At 38.1% G+C, this 16,652-nt stretch overlaps 1 protein-coding gene across 1 annotated transcript; it reads left to right on the top strand.

The window, feature by feature from the left end:
• The first annotated feature begins 30 nt into the window (after nucleotides 1–30).
• On the top strand, nucleotides 31–16,312 carry LOC146325576 (putative pleckstrin homology domain-containing family N member 1). Its single transcript, XM_084721658.1, has 11 exons — nucleotides 31–1,133; nucleotides 5,803–5,920; nucleotides 7,068–7,214; nucleotides 7,538–7,624; nucleotides 9,009–9,096; nucleotides 9,182–9,318; nucleotides 9,410–9,556; nucleotides 11,613–11,699; nucleotides 11,990–12,065; nucleotides 12,157–12,233; nucleotides 14,307–16,312. The coding sequence occupies exons 1-11, from the start codon at nucleotides 1,039–1,041 to the stop codon at nucleotides 14,436–14,438; spliced, it is 1,191 nt and encodes a 396-aa protein (XP_084577784.1). The 5' UTR covers nucleotides 31–1,038; the 3' UTR covers nucleotides 14,439–16,312.
• Nucleotides 16,313–16,652: the final 340 nt, after the last annotated feature.

Below are 16,652 nucleotides of genomic sequence, written 5' to 3'. Positions count from 1 at the left end.
GGCGTCATTTTCTTTCAAACATGTAAGCACCAGGGGAAATTGTCCCAGTCCACCATGTTTGTAAGGAATATGTTTTGCTATTACAATTGAAAAACTTTTTTTTTCCCCTGTAACGATAGATTAATTTACTGTAATCAAATCATAAATCAACAGCTGTTGCAAAATATCTCTATCAGTCATCTTACATTACTTCAGGGAAACATGAGAGCAGCTCCCGGCCTGTGGAGAGCCAGAAACACTTAGACATGATTGTGTACAAACCCTCCCACCATCTGACTGTAATTCTAACCAGGAAGATCAACACAGGGCTCCACTCTGCAGTTGTTGTGGCTTGTTGTTTTGACTGCAGCCCTTTACCTCTCCGTTTCCTAACTCATAATTATCTCACTTGCCCGTCCATATCCAGGCTGGGTGCGTGTAAACTCATTTTTCCCAACAAGGATGTTTGCTTCATCCACATGCTTCTCAACCAGGAGGCTCAGAGCATCAACATGAAGAGGTGTATAATCTGTAGGAGCTGCTTTTTTCTCGTCTTTTGAATGACAACAGAAGCAGTTTTTTTATTTGTCATGCTGCTGAGGCATCAGCAGGTTCCCAGTGTCAGTCAGTCAGAGGGTTAAAAAAAAAACAGAGTGAGGAAGCTGCTCAGTTCTCTGCAGACAGCCAACTGACAGGAAGGAAGGAGCAACTATACGCTGCTGCCACTTGACAAAACCTCGTCGTCACTTTTATCTTCAATTCCTCTTCAAACGCTTCAACACCTTTCGTTCTCTGGGTTCTATGGAAATTTACATGCTGGTAAAAAGGGGGAACTAGGGCTTAGCAGCAACCCCCTCCTCCCTCCAGCACACTATATCCTCTTTTGGACCCGACAAGCCCCCAGTTTTTTATGTTATCTCTTTGGTTTTAGTGTGCCGCACACACGCGCGCACGCACACACACACAAAGACACACACAGTGGGGATGATTGTCTGGGCAGATGGTGCTCAGTGTGTGGACTAGAAGCTGAGAGGGACAGACTCCTCATCCTCGTCCGTCATGGGATGCTGCAGTGTGACCCAGAGGCATACTGGGGTGGACGAGGTTGGCCCTGATGAGATCGAGCTGCTGGAACTCTCTGGAGACAATCTGGGGTAAGACATGAAACAAGTTCACAAGTTTAAAGCTAAGACCTGAAATAGAAATGATAGAAATGTCCCGGTGGGGAATTCACACAGTGATGACTGTACTTGGATCCTGGAACAAAGTATGACAAGAGTTAATAAGGGCTACAGGGATACCAGTGTTACCTCAGACTGTATGTGAATTTACTAACTTCTTTTGTGCTTATCTTCACACCTTTATAGAGAGAGTACTTGTTTGGTTTGTTTAAATGTGGTTCGTGTACGAACAAGTTCTACAGGAGGAAGCGGTGACATTCTGTGAAGTGAAAAGAGCACTTTTTTCAAACACTGTGGTTTTGTTTGGCATGTCATTGTCATATATCATGTTCTGGAGCTAAACATCTAAATCAAAAGAGGAGGCAGCCTCCTGTGTGACATTTTCAAGGCTGCTTTGTGTTTAATGATACTGAAAAAAATCATACCAGAATTAAGTAGAATCAACTGATCTTTTCTCATTAACTTAATGTAAATATACAAGTTTTATTCATACATGAATTCATACAAGAACTTCTAAACACGATTTCCTCCAATTTTAAGCCTTTTGACTTGAAGAGATGAGTTGAATGAATGTACTGTACAGAGTTCAGTTAACTAATAATAAATTAAGTTTCTAAAGAAACATGATCAGCATATTAGCAGACTTCCCAGCACACATTGTGTGAGTTAACACTGTCCTGAGACCTTTCTTTTTTATAATTTGAAGCAAACATATATGATGAAAACCTGCTGTGTATCAGGATTTTCAGACCACTTCAGAACTTATGAATATGAGTTGTTCTGACTTAAAATGTTTTCATTTGAAACAATGCACTTCTGTGAGTTCACTTAACTCATTAAAGGAGAAGTCTGTAATATATTTACTGTAATAAATCATAAAATGACCATGATACGTCGTTAGAGAATAAGGAAATACTCGTTTCTCTGACAACAGAGAGCCAGCACATGCTTTTTGAAATTCCTGGCCCGTAATTTGTGTTATTGCGCGCCCATTTTACATTACTTAGAGTTAAAATGAATGCAGAATGAGTTAGTGTCTGTTTATGAGGCGTAAGAAATCATTCATAAACTTTCAGAAGGAGTAGATGATTATGATGGTTGAATGCAGGCAGTAAAGCAGGAGGTCACTGAACTTCAACTCCTCCAGAGGGTCTATTTTCAGACATGTGTGGTTTAGTTTTCAGGACAATAGATTTAATTTTACACTGACAGAGAGATGACAGTTATGAACAGCTGATCAACCTACAGTATAGGACTCATCAATGTTTGTTATTGTCAGATTACAATGTTGTGCCCATTTTGCACTCCTGCAGCATTCTTGCAGCCTGCCTGAGCTTCCTCGAGTCTGAGGAGGAGGGGATGAGGGGAAACAACTCGCTTCAACAAAAGAAGGTATATTAAATAGGATTCCACCTATTTAATATACCGTCCTTTGACTAAACTCGCTATTTGAACTGCATTACTCATTTTTGAAAGTGCAGTTGTTACATTAGACTCCTTTAAGTTTCTAAAGATATTTGATCAACACATCAGCAGACTTCCCAGCATGCCCTGTTAAAACTCTCTCCAGACCCCTCTGTTTTGCAGTTTGAAGAAAACAGACATGATGGAAACTTGCTGTGTGTCTTAAGTACATGTCGAGATAAATAATGATTGTTTCTAATGATTAAGGTTAGTTAGTAGCCCCCATACACTTAGTTTATTCAACTTAATAGGTTATTGAACTCTAACATTTTCTCAAGTTCACTTAACTTGTTTAACATTTCAGAAACTCATAAGACAGCTTTGAACTAATGATTCAACCCATGTTCAGTTCTCTCTCATTTTCAAGGCAGTAAGGGAATTTACATTTTTATGTTGAACTCTTCCAGGATGTAGGTGTTTACTGTGACTAGCAGGATGTGCCTTTACACAGAAAACTTCCAGGTAGTGTAGTTGAAGTGAAGTTCAGTGATCAACCGTGATGAAAACACCTGCAGAACACCAGATCACATCTGTATGATTTCCAGCCATCAGCACCCAGCAGAACAACAAGGCAGGAGAACTAATTGGCTCCTATTTACTCAGCATGAACTTGGGAAGTTGGTGACGCTGCACTGATGTGATTAGCAGATTACTATAAGACAATGGCTGGAGCACAGAGGGGTTTAGGACAGAGTCAGGGCGGGACAAATCCCCGCTCATTCTGAAGCGGGGGGATTAGCAGAGGCTAATCACAACAGTCGCTACTACCAGTTCTTATGAGTGGCTGTTCGATAATTACTACTTATGGATGCAGGCCACTTATGTTTGACTGTTTTAAAGATGCACACTTGCATGTGGACACACACGCGATGCAGCAGATGTGTGTGGTATGTTCTGCTTGCTAATGCTCCGTCAGACACAGTGACACAAAATGGATGAAGAGGAAAGAAAATATACAGGAGCACAATGCAAATAGAGATTTAAAGTACCAGTAATGATGATGGTAATAATATTATCACCTGCCACATCACATTTTTTTCTCCATTCATATTTGGGAGGGTCGTCCTCAGAAAATTTTAATAATCATAAGAGGACCTTAAGTTACAAAGTGTTAAAAACTCCTGGTTTGAAGTATGATGCACTATTTACTAATGATCATAATGTGCTGATTTTGACTGTGTTGATATTAAAAAAAATGAATGCAATTCTAGGAAATGATGCAGTGTGTATGTTGATACATGTTCAAATTCAGAATGGGACTACTTGATTTAACTTTACAAAAAGAAAGAAAAATGTATTTCCACATATTTAATGCTTTTTGAATGTGTCTCACCACCACCGTCCACTCGTTTCAATGTTTATTTTGGAATTATTATTTTTTCTTTTTAAAGATCCCCTCTGACATGTATTAAGACAAATGGCAAATGAAAAGGCTTCAGGTTTCTACACCACATTTGTATAAGTGGCAAATTGGATCTGGATTGACTTCAAAATCATTGTGATATGAAAACATATATTTATGTTTATTTTATAGGGGGCAAGTATAGAGCAGAATTATAAATAATATTCAGAACTCAGCAAGAAAATACAAAACAGCACGAAATAACCACAATATTCAGTGACAGTTCACAACTACATGACTGGTACCTCTTTAGAAGATGTTTCAACATGAGTTTAAAATGGAAAAAAGGTATTGCCACATATTGACCTCGCAAACAGAGAGCGACATCTGTCCGAAGAAGGATTTACTAACAGTTCTCTACAAACACACCCAGAAACAACAAGAGGCTCCACCAACAGCCTGCTTATTTACATTATTTATGGATTGGCTTAATATTAGCAAATCTAATGAATTGATCAAAACACATATTGTTTTTTCAGAATATGGAAGTGATGGGAACTTATCAGCATCCCATTCAAAATTAAATGAAATGTAAGATTATACTTACAGGTTAAACATCTATCATCTGTTCAGAATTAGTTTGTGGTGCCAACTAATGTATGAAATTGGGACAGAGGTCATGTCTTTAATGGACAAAAGTTGCAAAATATGGAGGCAAAGGGTAAACAGGTGGGTCTGTCTCTGCTCTAATGTAATCTGATTATGTCTGGCTGCTGCTGGGCTGCAGGGGGGTCAAGACAACTCATTAACATAACATGATATACACATTTTATTCACACAAGTTATTTAAACTCAAAAAAATTAACACGAGTTCTTCTAACTTTGAATGTCCTGACTTAAAATAATGACTTTAATGAATAGATTGAGCAGAACTCAGTCAACTCATTAAATTAAGTTTCTAAAGAAACACTATCAGAATATTAACAGATTTCCCAGCATGCATTGTTTGAGAGTTAAAACTCTCTTGAGACACACCTTTATGTCTTTATCTGCAGAAGACATAAATGATGAAAACTTGCTGTGAGTCTCTAATAAGTTTTACATATTGTCCCTGTGCGAGTTGTGCAGCTGTAAGTTATTTGTGTGAAATGAAGAACTGACTCTTCAAACTGAGAAAATGTCAAAGGAAATCAAACGTGTTTGTGATGTTCATCAGTGTGACTGAAGAGTTGTTGGTTCAACTTAATATCTCAAGCTTGGTGAACATGTTTATTTGATAAGAAAAGTTTATTTATTTGAATCATTACAAAATTACCCCAAATTAAAAATGTTAGACAGTTGGGACACTTGCATTACAGTTTTTCCAGAAGACCAGAAGTATATATAAGCATATAGAAATGATATGGATAGAATAAATATAGTGAGTATGTACAAACATGTGAAACATATCTACATCATGCTACTATAGAGAACAATGTATAGAAAAACAGAAAATGAGAACAATAACAATAATAATGCAGTTGATGGGGGATAAGTGTGTTAGGATGTGTAAGAATATTATAAATAAGAGTGTAGACTGGCTGACAGGCACAGCGGAAATTAATAAATGCGTGAGTATTTCACCATTGAATTGTTATTGCATACAGTTGATTTATTGCACAGGTTACCGTATTGTTGATTTTATAAACAATATGAAACTGAACCAACACCCATACAACTATGAGGCCTCGGGGCTAACCACTGAGCCGCTGTGTCTCAACACTGACTGCTGCTACATGACAACCCTGTCTCATGAAGAGTGTGAACGTGTGTGTGTGTGTGTGTGTGTTCATTCAGGGTGTGGAGTCTGGGAGAGACCAAGCTTCAGCTGTCAGTGAGGACCAGCAGAGATGAGCTGCCACCACCACCTCCACCTCCACCGCGCCACCCTTCAGTACGGCATCTGGAACAAGAGGTCATTATATGTGTGTGACATGTGTTTGTCTGATGTGTGTGTGTGTTTGTATGTGATGTGTGTAGGGCGGTGACAAAACACAAGCAGCAACCTAATGTAGTGCAATTCTCACAGTGAGGAAACAGTGTGTGACTCACTTTGAGCGAACACTTCTAACACTTGTTAGTGCTCCAACAGATGGTGGTGTGAGATGCTTGTGGTGAGTGAGTTTCCACTCGGTGCTGTTATTTGTGTTGAGGCCAGACACGCTGTAAACACACTCTATGAATTTCCATGACAAAAGTGTGAGATTGTGCATTCCCTGTTTGGTATGATTCAAACTTTACAGGAAATTAAGGAGTGAGAAAACACTGTCTGCCACACAAACTGGAGTTTTTTTCCACTTGAAGAAGAAATAGTCTGGATATGAATATGGTTTTCAAAGTGGGGAAAACATATATTACATTAGTTATTACAATAATTATCAAAAGGAGATAACAAAAAATGGCCTAGATGTGTGTGATTTAGTTAAAGAGATAGTTCAGAGATACAGTATTGGGCAGTTTTGCTGTTTTTACTAAAGTCAGAAACTGATAAATATCTTTGGACAGATGTTTTTTTTATGTATTTGGTGAAGTCTGAAGTTATATATAACAGAAAACTGAGGTTATTAACTGTTCTCTGTGCTCAAATAGACATTCAAGGATTGAGTGAAGCTAAACAAGTGAATTATAGGGGATTTTTTTCCAAGATTTTTTTCAGACTTTGAAAAATCCCTGTGCTATTCCACAGGACAACACAACACAGTCCTCATGTGTTTGTTCTTAGAAGAACAGACATAGTTTCAATTTTAGATATAAAATTCCCCTGGATTGTGCAACATTTTGCTCAAACATCAATGACTACAGTCTTGCTGGAGGCCTCGAGAGAAATTTGCTGAGTTATTCATGACTCATCACTTTGTGAAACATGGTCACGTATAAATACGGATGGGGTGATGATATGAGAAGGCACACATGTAGAAAAAAACACATACTGAATACATACACCAACATACAAGGTTAAGTGCAACTTAGGGAAAGTGGCCAGCCACTTGAAAAGCTGCAGAATATTTAAATCTACAAGTGATTATCAGTAGATCTGGACTGATACAGTTTTGTGTCTGTAGGTGGTGCTGTGGGGCAGGAGCAGAGACGAGCTGCACCACAGGATTTACTCCCAGCAGCCAATCAGGGCCTGGGAGGGCCAACCTCCACACATGTATGGAGAGATCATCCACTCCTCCCTGGTGTCTCTCTACAACAGCTACACACAGGTAACATAACATGGCACCACACACACAAACACACACACAGGAGTCAGCTGGGAGTTAGTGAGGTGTGGCTCCATCGATGCTTCATCCTAAAGGGGATTACTCTGAGACTTACTGTACAAACTGCAGCTTTATTCCATACAGATTAATTAGAAGACAAATGTCTGTCTGGACAGCAATGTCTTTCGTTGAAAAATAGTAAAGCAAGTCTGTTTTATTGCCATAAACACAGAACTCACAGTTGATACAGCCTCCAGTCAAACTGTTTCAGATCTTTATGAATTCATTGCTTGTTTGGTGTTAATTATCTTAATCTGTCCACACAGGGAACCACTGAACACTTCCTGGTGTTGTTCTCTTTCCACCTGCTGATCCTCTCCCTGGACCATTCTCGACAAGACTTCATTTATGAGGTTTTCTTTGTGCATTTTACTTTACAATAGACTTGGCATCCATACTGATATGGAATAGGAGGGTTAACACAGGTGTTAATAGGTGGTGACGCTGATTGAGGTCCCGTTCTGTTTAGTGTTACAAAATCAAATTCAAGTTAAATACAGTTTTTTAATCTAACAGTAAAACCTAAGCTTCAACCACATATTAAAGCTGCATAATCAATATTTTTAGATTTACAACAGATCAAATGACTGTGTATAATTTGAAAGGTGTCACTGTGGTCATGAATCCACAGATAATTATCACTCAACTCTGCAGTTTCCCTCAGCTCTGAAGAGCTTCTTTAAGAGCTCTCATTGTTTTCATTTGCAGCAACAGACAACTTAATTAAGTTGGTGGATTTTTTTTCACAATATGTTCAAGTGCAGTATCCAAATTGCACAACCAGAATCAAATTGCAATTTTTTGAAAAAGGAAAAGTGTGTGAGAAAACAGCATTATACTGAAGTACTGTGGTGCTGCAGAGATCACCTGGCCTACAAACCTTGTTCTTCAGATGAGAGAAAACATGTTTGTTTGATACAGACCCCAACAACTGTCACTTCATCACAATTTTAATTTTTTTTTTCAGAAAAAATTAAAACGTAATCCAAAAATGATCATTCCCACCAATTGTATCACATATTGCAATCGCAATTCCAGTTAAAGTAATCGCAATATTATATTTTATACCATACTGTGCAGCCTTAATTTTTATTGTCTGTTTTAACAAAGCCAAAAAGAAATCTTATGTCACAGTATTATTTTTTATTAATAGCAATCTGTAACAAAAATATCTGCTTATTCTGCTATAAATTAACTATAACTATTAACTATAATTTCTCATTTTCTTTGGTGTTTTTGATATTGTCAAATGTCAAGTCTACATTGAATTTTTCAAAAAAAAAAAAAAAAACTTCAGTAAAGATACAACTGTCAGTATATAAATCCTGCCCAAAAATAAGTATTCCTGTGATTTAGTATTGTGCTTCCATCAAGTGACAAAAACAGGATGGTTAAATTATATTTAATTGATGTAGCACTTTCATTTAGATGCTCCCTGCCTGGCATATGCCCACACCTTTCAAAATCTGTATCTCATTTTGCAGTGCAGGCAACTTATGTCAGAGGCAGCAAAGGCTTCATAGACTGTTATGAATGATTATACCACCATCAAGCAGAAGTGATGACTTTAACAAGTCTAAGCAGTACGTGTAGGTTCAAGCGTTTAATGATGATGTTGATGTTGGTCTGTGTTGGTTTCGTTGGGGAATCCCTGCATAACAATAATCTCTTTTGAGGAAGCTGAAGTACACTGACCTGATTTTTTTTTCTGAAGCGTTGTCTTCTCTTACCTTGCAGGGCATCCTTCCACTCTCTGGACTTTCCTTGCAGACCGTCTCCCTGGACCCCGACGTGTCACATTCACCACACATGTTTGAGATCAGCAGTGAGTCAGTGGAAATTACCGAGTCCGGCTGAGACGTGGTAACACGGTGCAAAGCGTGACTGATGTTGTTCCTTCTTTCATCCAGGTCCAATGGTGGACTCTAAAGTGTTCATATGTTCCAGTGCTGCAGAGCGACAGAGATGGATGCAACACATAGAGGACAGGAGATACAAATCAATGGCACAACCCATGAGTCCCTCCCACTGCGCTCTCTCATATCTAGTAAAGCCTGAATAACTGCTGCACATCTGGCTACAACTACGTGAAAAATCAGTCTGATTTAGTTGTAATTAACAAATTGTTTCCTCCTCAGTTACCCTGTGATGAGCACTGGAAAAGAGAAGAGCTGAAGAAGTATTTACTACAGGCTCCCATATGGCAGTGGGAAGGGTCGCCCATACAGCACATGGGTCAGCCGGGGTGCATATCTATGGTCCATATCATCAACATGCAGAGACAGGTAATTAAAATACTCTCTCACACTGGATTAATCATCTACAAGTAGTCTGCACTATAGATTAAAATCAGTTCTTTAGTAGTTTGACATTTTTAATTTAAAACACGACAGTCTTTCTTAGTCAGGTCAAATTTTATATATATGGCCTCATATCACAAATCCCAATTTTTCTCAGGTGGCTTTAAAGTCTGTGCAGTGTGTGACACCCCTTGTCCTGTAGACCCTTGAAAGAGCAAATAAAAACAACTTCAAACAAATTTTCAACGGGGAAGAAAGCTGTGGTAGATCCACAGAAGAGGGATCCCCCTGCCAGGACGGACAGAAGTGTAATCGATGTGACATGTACAGAACGGAACTGCAAAATCACAAAAAATACAGTATTTGAAGACAGAGTTTGTAATACATAGACTTACAATATATAAGTGAAGAATGTGAGTCCAGGAAGATGTCAAAAAACAACCCAGGCGGTCAGCTAGAAGAACAGATATATTCTCATCATGATCACACAGTCTTGACATTAGAAACTTTGGTTTCCCGAAATCACAAATAAAATAATTGTGATCAAGAGAAAATATTTTTATGTTAAGTCCACAAAATAATTATTTGCTAAGACAGTATGGCAACTCATATATTAAGATCAAGCTTGTTTTCTTAAAATCACAAAATTAATTATCCATATGAGGTTTCTCCGTGTCACAGGGACAAAAAAATATTAACAAAGGAATCAGTAATTAGTGTGACTGTGAATGATGAATGTGAAACAACAATATTAATAGAAGAGATTGATACCACAACACTGCTGCTCTCCAGCTAAGACTAAAGCACAAATTAAATAATGTCAGAGTGAGAATTAAATGTGTCAGCATGGAAGGGAAGGAAAACCTCAGATATCTGTCAGGCTTCACAGAAAACAAAACAGAAGAGAGTTTGTTGTTTACTCTCGCCGTCTCTTGCTTCCCATATTTACCACAAGATACCAGATAAACCACTTACGAGAAAACTTCCTTTTATCAGAGAATCTGAAAATCACATTTCTCATGAGCCCAGTTCCCATCTGTTGCAAAGAGATTTTGTCTTAATAACTTTTTTCTGATGTGGACAAACACGGTGCATTGTTTGGACCAGTTTGCACGCTGTTTCTCTTTTGTGCCATAAAATGCTTTTAAGTGAGACTGGTCTCAGGTTAGATTTGACCTTCTGACACACAACGTGGCATGAACTGCAGAGGCTGATGTGGCTTTCAGGGATGCTGTCACTTATTTAACAGAAAGGATTTTTTAAAAGTATGTTAAAGGTACTACTTGAAGTAATTTACATGCATTAATCGCGCTCCATTGCTGATGTGTGAACAGATGGTCATTTAAAAAAATAAGATTTTTCCCAACTTTCTCAGCTCCTACTATGGACTGATTTTCATGTAAAGTACTCAGAACAGTCTTTCCAGAAGGATGTGACATTTATTTGGTTTTTGTTTGTTTGTTTGTTTGTAAAATATTGATATTGGACCTATATAGGATGCCTATGTTTCCTTGTCTCGATATAACTGATACTGCACAATGATATTAGTTTGCAGCACAGTGAACAAAGTGCGTGCATGGATGAAATATGTAACATTTTAAAACATTAAATCTCCAATTTAACAAAACTGTACTCAGCAGGTTTAGTGCTGATATCTGGAAACATGGTGATATCACAGTCTGATGAGGTGAGACACATGGACATTTAGACAATCAGACAGGTTGTAACCAAGCAGTTAACCAGATGATTAAATAACTTGAATATAACTCTGTGAAATAAATCTGTGAATAAGTCTATTGAATAAATTTGTATACAACCTGTAGGATTGTCTAACTTGTCCCTTTTTAGCCACATAAGCAAGTTGTAATAAACTGCAAGTGTCATTTAAAATGCATGTTGTTGCACATGTGAATCTGCTAAATCATAAGTGTCCATACAGTATAACAGGGAATATTATTTTGAGTGTCACAGTATCTTATCAGTGGTATGATCTGTCAGACAGCCAACGGTAACAGTGACACTGTCGTCTTTGTTCTTGCAGGGACTCCAAGAAAGACTGATGGTTCTGTTTCCACAAGACGTCCTGCTGCTGTCAGTGGACAACAAGCGTCTGAATATAGGATATGAGGTAGTGTAAAATGATTCTATGGGAAAAATCCATAATAATACCTCTTCAACCACTGTGGCACAACTACGTGTCCCGCTAATCTTTACACTGCGCTTGTTCTTCTGACACATGACATATAGCATGGGTGGAACATTTTGTAACTCACACCTGCTGCCTACAACATCACTCAATGCATTTCAGTCAGGAGCTAAAATGAGGTTCTTCTAGTACAATCATTGAATCCCTTTATGAAAGAGGAAAATTCCTGCCCACCTTACAGAATTTCTTTGTCTCCGTGTCATCTGTAACAGGGCAGGTTGCCCCGACACAGCATCAGAGCAGTGGAGAGGTCGGCTCTGCCTGGACGGCTGGAGTTTGAGCTGACAGGTACACTGCACAAACACTTTTTTTTTTTTTAGCTAAGTATGGCATTGGATTATAGTAAAACTAAGTTCAGTCATTTCATATGATGTTTCAGGTGACCTGATGGAGCCACTGCTGATCTCTTGTTCCTGTCAGGAGGATTATTGGAACTGGATCTTTCAATTACAGCAGGTTAGACTGTGAAGCTGTCTAACATCTTTACACGAAGATGGAATGGTTAAGAACAATTCATGGTGTAGAGCAGTGAACTAAAAGAGGCTAAAAAGCTAAGTGGTTCAAACAGGGCCTTTCTGTGTGGAGTGTGTATGTTCTCCCCATGCCTGCATGGGTTTCCTCCAGATGCTGTGGTCCCCTTCCACCATCAAAAACATGTATATTAGATCAGTACCCCTGGCCAAGGTGCCGGCTTAGAACTGGAGTTGGTCCCCCAGTGCTGCACATCAGCTGCCCACTGCTCCTCATACTAGGATGTGTTAAATGCAGAAAATGAATTTGACTGTATAATTGTACTCTGTATGATCACAATAAAGTTGGCCTTTACTAGTTAATTCACAGTGAGCCATAAAACCTACTTGAAGCTCAGCTTACAAATGTTAAAAATACTGTTAAAGGACCATACTAATGTTTTGCATGTTTCAGCTCAGTGGTTTGTACTATTTCGTTAGGTTCAATAAACCATCATGCTTTAGGTTAAAATAACTACTCCCTTAAGACAATTGACACTGAGTATCGGTCTTACATGGGAACTGATTTATACTATTTTTGTCGTCATTACTTTGAAATTTGTGCTGACTGTTACAAAAAGAACTGACAATTTGTGTCCATGTACACACATCTTAAAGCGATAGTTCACCCAAAAATGAACATTCACTCCAGATCTCCAGTTCACAGAACACTCCCAGAGTTTCAGCAGAAAACTGTGTTTTAAAATGTAAAAAAAAGAGCACAAAAAAACCTCACAAGAAGTAAATTGTGTCTTTTTGGGTGAACTTTTAATGTCACAGCTTATAGACACTTGGATTACACCCCAAGAGCAGTATGGAGACATTTTGTGAGTTTTTTTTGTGTTTTTTTACATTTTAAAACTGGTCACCATTCACTTCAATTGTACTGGAACTGGCTGCAACACTGTTTTCTGCTGAAGCTTCAGGAGTGTTTTGTGAACTGGAGATCTTCAGCAAACCTCACATCAGCACAGGGTTGAGTAGATATAGAGTGAAATTTCATTATCGCTTTAAGATTACATTTGGTGACATTACACAAACTGCTGTGATACTGAACTGTAAACACAGTACCACTGGTTTTAGGTCAAGGTTTGTGATTTTTGTGTCATCACAGGGTTAATTATCTTGCCTTTAACAGGAAAAAATAAAAGCTTTAAAGCGCATTGTTTAGGTTTTCTGGCCAACGACTAACTAATTGATTAAATCTAATCACTCTCATGAGTTTTGTTTCCAAACACAGCAGGCAGCCGTTTTCAGGAAATAAGTTCTAGAAACCTACTGTACATTATCGGCCCTGCACTCCACAGTGACGGACGAAATTAACAACTAGCTGAACATAGTGGAGCATGTAGCAGTTAAAGAATCAGATATTTCCTGTAGAAGTTGGTGAAAACCAAAAGAGCAGAGAGTTAAAGAAGAGTAGATACTGGACTAAATGCTGATGTTTCTCTGTATCAGGCAGGACGGGTCAATTAGCAACTGTTTACTTATAAGTGAAAATAAGCTAAGAGGTGATAGTATGCTGGTTTTTGTTTCTGCTGCCCTCAAATGGCCAAAAAACATAGGAGACGAAGAGAGAGACCCCCAGGCTAAAAACAATGTACCACTTGTTTTTCTCAGGCTTTACTTCATTTACTACATTCCATTGCTGCTGACCATTGTTTAACACATGCTGCAGAGTTTTACAGGTCTGCATGCAACTTTACTGTTTTAGTTTGGTATGAAAATCAACTTGCACAAACTTGTTTATGATCAAAAACACTTTCTTTTTTTTTTTTTGCCAATTTTGTTCTATGGTTACTGAATGGACAAATTATTATGGAATTTCCTGGGATTCTATAGCAATACAACATGTTATGATCATATAACTACTGTCATGGTTTTCATGATTCAGGAAAAAAATAATTTTGAAGTAATAAAGTTTGTGTTTGAGAGAAATATTAATGTGTGCCAAGATGGTGTCTGATATATTAAATGTGGAGCAACCTTGCATCAACAAGCTTTTCTGTTTGATCTGCAGCCAGACAGAAACAGCCACGTTACTGTGAGTCACACTGCACCTCCAATCATGCCAAAGCTGCAGAGGAGCAGGAAGGAGTCCCAGGAGCCGATGATAACAACTGACCAGCGTCACATCAACGGGCGCAGCTGACTCAACAGAGAAAGCTTGAGAAGTCACTGTAATTATAAATCTAAAATGACATGTAGATAGTTTGTACATATTACCTTTTATGTGTAATGGTGCCATGAAGAGGTTCTGAAGTGTTCTCACCCTGATTCTGGTACATTTGGGGGGTTTTTGTCACTCTGAGAGACTGAGACAACACGTGTAGTTCACTTTCATGTGGGGACAAACAGAAACAAGGTCACGACCCAGTTTGAATCCAGACCACAGCTGAAGACATGTTAGACGTAGACACTGTAGAGCTGCAAAGGTTACTGAAAGAAAACTGTACATATTTAGCTTTGATTTCTTTACCATAAAATATACCATGTTTGACACAATAAACTGTTTAAAAACTCCAAAGAGCCACTTATTCAACACAACATAAACTGGAAGTATCTGTATTTATTTCAATGGTTAAACATTTACAGTAGTGAGCACAGATCCAGTAAACATCCAGTGTATGACAATATTTGTATTTATTGTGGTATTAGAAATTAATCAGACTTTAAAGTTTATAGTTATGTATTAATATTTGTTGAATCTTTGTATAAATTACAGTCATAAAAGTTGCTGAACCATTTTCTATTCTTTATACATGAAGCCATCTACAGTAAAGTACATTTACATCACAATCTCCTTAGAGAACAACCAGCTAGAGGAGTATAAATACACATGCTGCAACAGCAACCACTTAAATTACAACTAACAACGCAGATATAGAAAAAAACAGGGATTATAAACATTTCATGTGCCACTGGAAGAGTTTACATTTGAATGTTGATTATAGTGGTTCATTAACAACAGGCCTCAGCTCAGTCACACTGTGCTTTTGGTCACATGGGGATTTTTACACACAATGAGGGGAACAGTGTGGATGATGTAGACCTAAATGTCATTCAGTGCTTAGTGTTTGACAGTGTTATTTGATCCTTTGTGATCAGAGTAAAACAACGACATCGAGCTTTGATTCAACTGGGGTTAGTCAAAGATTTAAAATGATTTAAACATATCAAGCTAATGTTGCACATTTACCACACAGATGGTCCATGTATATGTGTACCAAGGTCAGTTTGGCATGTCTCCTTTTCCCGTTCTTTTAAAAGACAAGGCCGTGTTATTTTATGTTTTTTTCAACAAATGCCATGAAAAGACAAAAACCAACAATGTCCAACTTACCAACCCTGTTTGTCCAAAGCCCAACTCGTTTATCAATTGGGTTTATTGAAATGTGAACATGCGAAATCTTGGATTCAGACCAGTTAATGGACCAGTCAGGAACCTTACCAAAGCTGTTGATCATGTTGTGGACTGGCGGGAGGGAGGTTGGTGGATTTGTTAGATAGCAATCAGATATAACAACATGTCATCAACATACAGACTTATTTTACGAACGTGTGTATTGGTCTTAATGCCTGAAATGCTGTCATTCTGTCTTATGGCTGAGACAAGTGTAAGCTGAATGATCTGGATATTTTCTAATCAGTATCAGTGTCTCTGGTTCTAGACAGGGCCTTTTGCCACTATAGTTTCTCATCCATGTCGAGAAGGTTAGGGTGATGTAAAGTGTTTGCAGTCTACAAGCTCACTGCTAGATGCCAATAAATCCTACACACTGGTCCTGTAACAGCCCATGCTATAATTTTAGCACTCCCTATGGGTTATGTATTAGAAACCACCCACAGCTGGCATATAATTCAGACTAATTGTGTTTTTTAGATCCTGATGAAGAGCTACTGTCGATCCACGTTGGTCTGCTTGAAGAATACCTTTATATTATTATTTCACCGGACCAAGTGCTTTGGCTTTTTCGATGGTTGTCTGCACAACTTAATAATAAGCAAGACTTCCTGGATTTTTTTTTTAAATAAATCTTATTAGTCACAAATATGTAATTTAATTGAAGTAAAAGAACTCCTAGCCATCATTACAGGCGTAAATAGTGCGTTTGTTGGGGATTATTTTCAACTGCGCATTAATACACATTTGAAACAGTGAGCTCTGCGACAGAAAAATAAGCTAAATTATATCAGGCTTTGGACACACAGACAAAACAGTTCCTTGTTGGTTTTGGTCTGTTCATAGGTATTATTGACTTAATAAAATTACAGAATATAGTCAGCCAAATCTTTGATGAGGGCACCAATAGAAAACAAATATTTGCAGTCTTGTAAAGAGGAGAGTTTGTCCTTCATTTATATA

The sequence above is a fragment of the Lutjanus erythropterus genome, chromosome 6, assembly GCF_056507025.1.
Source record: "Lutjanus erythropterus isolate fLutEry1 chromosome 6, fLutEry1.hap2, whole genome shotgun sequence".
In the NCBI taxonomy this organism is placed as follows: domain Eukaryota; kingdom Metazoa; phylum Chordata; class Actinopteri; order Lutjaniformes; family Lutjanidae; genus Lutjanus; species Lutjanus erythropterus.
This window is presented reverse-complemented; position numbering and strand designations above follow the sequence as displayed.

Excerpts from the sequence above, each read along its gene's own strand:
- LOC146325576 (XM_084721658.1), top strand. The coding sequence starts at position 1,039 with ATGGGATGCTGCAGTGTGACCCAGAGGCATACTGGGGTGGACGAGGTT. Across the intron at positions 1,134-5,802 it reads CTCTCTGGAGACAATCTGGG|GGTGTGGAGTCTGGGAGAGA; the intron begins GTAAGACATGAA and ends GTGTTCATTCAG. Across the intron at positions 11,700-11,989 it reads GTCTGAATATAGGATATGAG|GGCAGGTTGCCCCGACACAG; the intron begins GTAGTGTAAAAT and ends CATCTGTAACAG.